Source organism: Buceros rhinoceros, unplaced genomic scaffold (genome assembly GCF_000710305.1).
Source record: "Buceros rhinoceros silvestris isolate BGI_N320 unplaced genomic scaffold, ASM71030v1 scaffold1594, whole genome shotgun sequence".
NCBI classification, from domain to species: Eukaryota; Metazoa; Chordata; class Aves; order Bucerotiformes; family Bucerotidae; genus Buceros; species Buceros rhinoceros.
The window spans coordinates 1-2,448 of record NW_010407496.1 but is presented as its reverse complement, the minus strand read 5'-3'; the positions used below and the strand labels follow the sequence as shown (position 1 = coordinate 2,448).

Here is a 2,448-nt window from a genome sequence, read left to right as displayed (position 1 = left end):
TACACGGGGGAGTCTGGAAGCAGCATTCCTCCTTGGCGAAGTTCCCTACAGCCACCCCAGAAGGAGAAGAGGTCTATTTGCAGACAGGTTTGCATCCAGGAGCACCCATGATCGAGCTATGGCGCAGGCAACGGACAACTACGGGTGGACATTTGCGTTCCGCGCCCCCCCTCCCCGGCGTGGTGAGCCAGTGTGGGGTGAAGTTTGTAAGCGGCGGGAATTAGCCCATTCGAGATGTATTCTCCTTTTTTTTCTTTCTCTCCCTTTCCCAGTTCGATTTTACCTTCAAGGGCATCTCTCTCATTAAACATCTACTGCATATATGTAGCCTGTGTTATATTCCTTAGCCCGAGAAGCCTAACGAGCTCTTATCAGTACCTGTAATGAGCATCAGAAGTTTTCTGTGTGTTTTGGCAGGATTCCCAGCCAAAACCAGTCCGTCGCATCCTTTCGGTACAGGGGAAAATGCCCCCCTTCTCAAACCGCGACAGACACCCCAAAAAACATGCTGCATTTAAAATTGGCAATTTCACAACGGCAGGAGAAAAATCTCATCACGCTACTTACTGCGTGCTCAGCTGTGCAACACCTGCATATTCACCTCACCAACCCGCGTGTAACCCCACCGCTCAGCTGCCCAACTGGCCGTGGCTACGTGCTATGTTTATTCAGTAACAAACAGCACCACCACGTAAGAAACGTCCCCATTCTCCTGCCCAAAGGCTCCAGCACTCTTACTGTGTGTACAGATACTTTTTGTCTGAATTTGAAAACAAAGCACGTATTTTAAATATTTTTACTCTGTTCTGCATTCACCACATTTCAGACCAGTGTTTCTGTTCTTAAACATTCGGAACATTTCTTACAGCAACATGATTTACACATGACAGTTTACAGCAAATGACTGACAGTTTCCAGCAACAGTAAAATTACAAAACCAACGGGAAAAGAGATCATGACTATAAAAAGGCGAGATTTATCATGCAAAATGCTGGTTTAATTCCTGATGACACTTGATTTTCTTTAGTTAGCCAAGTCACTTCTTCAAGATGACAAACAGCAACTCTGTTCTGTAACTACAGACCCTCTGAATTCTCAAGTTATCTATTTTATTAACAAAACTGTACTGCACTGATTAAAGAAGTAACTCCACAGGAGAATTAACTTTTGTTACCTAACACCCTGTGCCTAGGCTTTTGATTCTGGACTAACTGCAGTTCCCAAAGAGCTGCCTAAAAAGTGGGTTTCACATTCCTAATATTTTAAGGATTTCAGGGCCAAAAATTGTAATAGTGGATTGATCTTTAAGATGTTTTTTATACTTATGGGAAGAATAAAGGAAAAAACTTCAAAACACAAGCAAGCTCTGAGTTCTAATCTAATAAACAAGGGTGGTTTATGTTTAAAGAACTGTATAACCATAACCACACCTCTAACCCTCAAAAACTTGCCTTCTCTACCTTATTACAGAGTACAAACATGCTTCCCCACTCAATGCTAATCTTGGTTTCGCTTCTCTCTCTCGGTGGAGAATACCGTAATCTACATTTCATGCCTATTTTTCCAAAACAAGTGGCATATTTCCATCTCAAAAGTTTTATTTGTATCTCTTACCTTTATACGGCCTCAGATATTTTATACTGACCCAGCCCCTCGTAGGGCTGTCATCAAAAAACTGTACGTGGACACGAGCGGATTTCCCTTTTCCTCTGACTATTGTTTTTTCAGTCGGATGGTTGTATACGAGACAGGGCCACCAAGGATAACCTTCCATCTTGGCCCAGACCAAGTCACCAGGTGAATACTCGCAGGAGACACTGCAAAGACAACAGATGTGTAAATTAAGGAGCACAAGTGTTTAAAACACTCTCCTCATAAATGTAACTGCACGCTGCTTCTGAGCAGCTTGTCCTCTGAAGGTCTCGGAGGGCTCCTAGGTGGTGCAACCTAGATTACATAGTTCTTCTATACCACCACCAATACCCAAATGATTTTTTGGACTTGATTCTCTGAGTTCTACTGGATCCCTGCAGAGATAGTGCGTTGAAGGCACAGAAGACTGGCTGAAGCAGGAGGGTCATCTCGCCCAACTCTCCTGCTCAGGGAGGGCCGCATCCGGACTTTTACTGGACCTCCTAAGGAAGAGCGAGTGAGTAACTTGGTCCAGTCAGACACTGACCAAATGAAAAAGGCTGCAGACTATGTATTCGATATTGTCGACTACATAACAATGAATTATTTTTCTGTAGAGACTAGTTCTGAACAGGGACCTGAACAAAGGAAACGAGTACGACTTCCAAAACGCCTAAAGCTACAAAAATTAGTAAAAACTCTGTCTCCATGGCAAAGCACCTGGTGCAGCTTTTAGGAAATGCAGGCACGAGTAGGAGCGCACACACCCCCCACACACACCCCGCCCGGCCCTTCCCCGCAGCCGCCCGCGGCCTG

The 2,448-nt window shown here is 44.6% G+C and overlaps 1 protein-coding gene across 2 annotated transcripts in view; it reads right to left on the bottom strand.

The window, feature by feature from the left end:
• The window catches only part of MSH6 (mutS homolog 6), a 13,316-nt gene extending 11,500 nt beyond the window's left edge, over positions 1 to 1,816 (bottom strand). Inside the window, exon 1 of one of the 2 annotated variants that reach the window (XM_010134469.1) lies at positions 1,615 to 1,816. In XM_010134469.1, coding sequence (XP_010132771.1) covers positions 1,615 to 1,774 — 160 coding nt within the window. In that variant the 5' untranslated portion in view covers positions 1,775 to 1,816. The remainder of the gene's footprint in view (positions 1 to 1,614) is intronic. The other variant, XM_010134470.1, reaches the window with a different exon arrangement.
• Between the last annotated feature and the right edge of the window lie 632 nt (positions 1,817 to 2,448).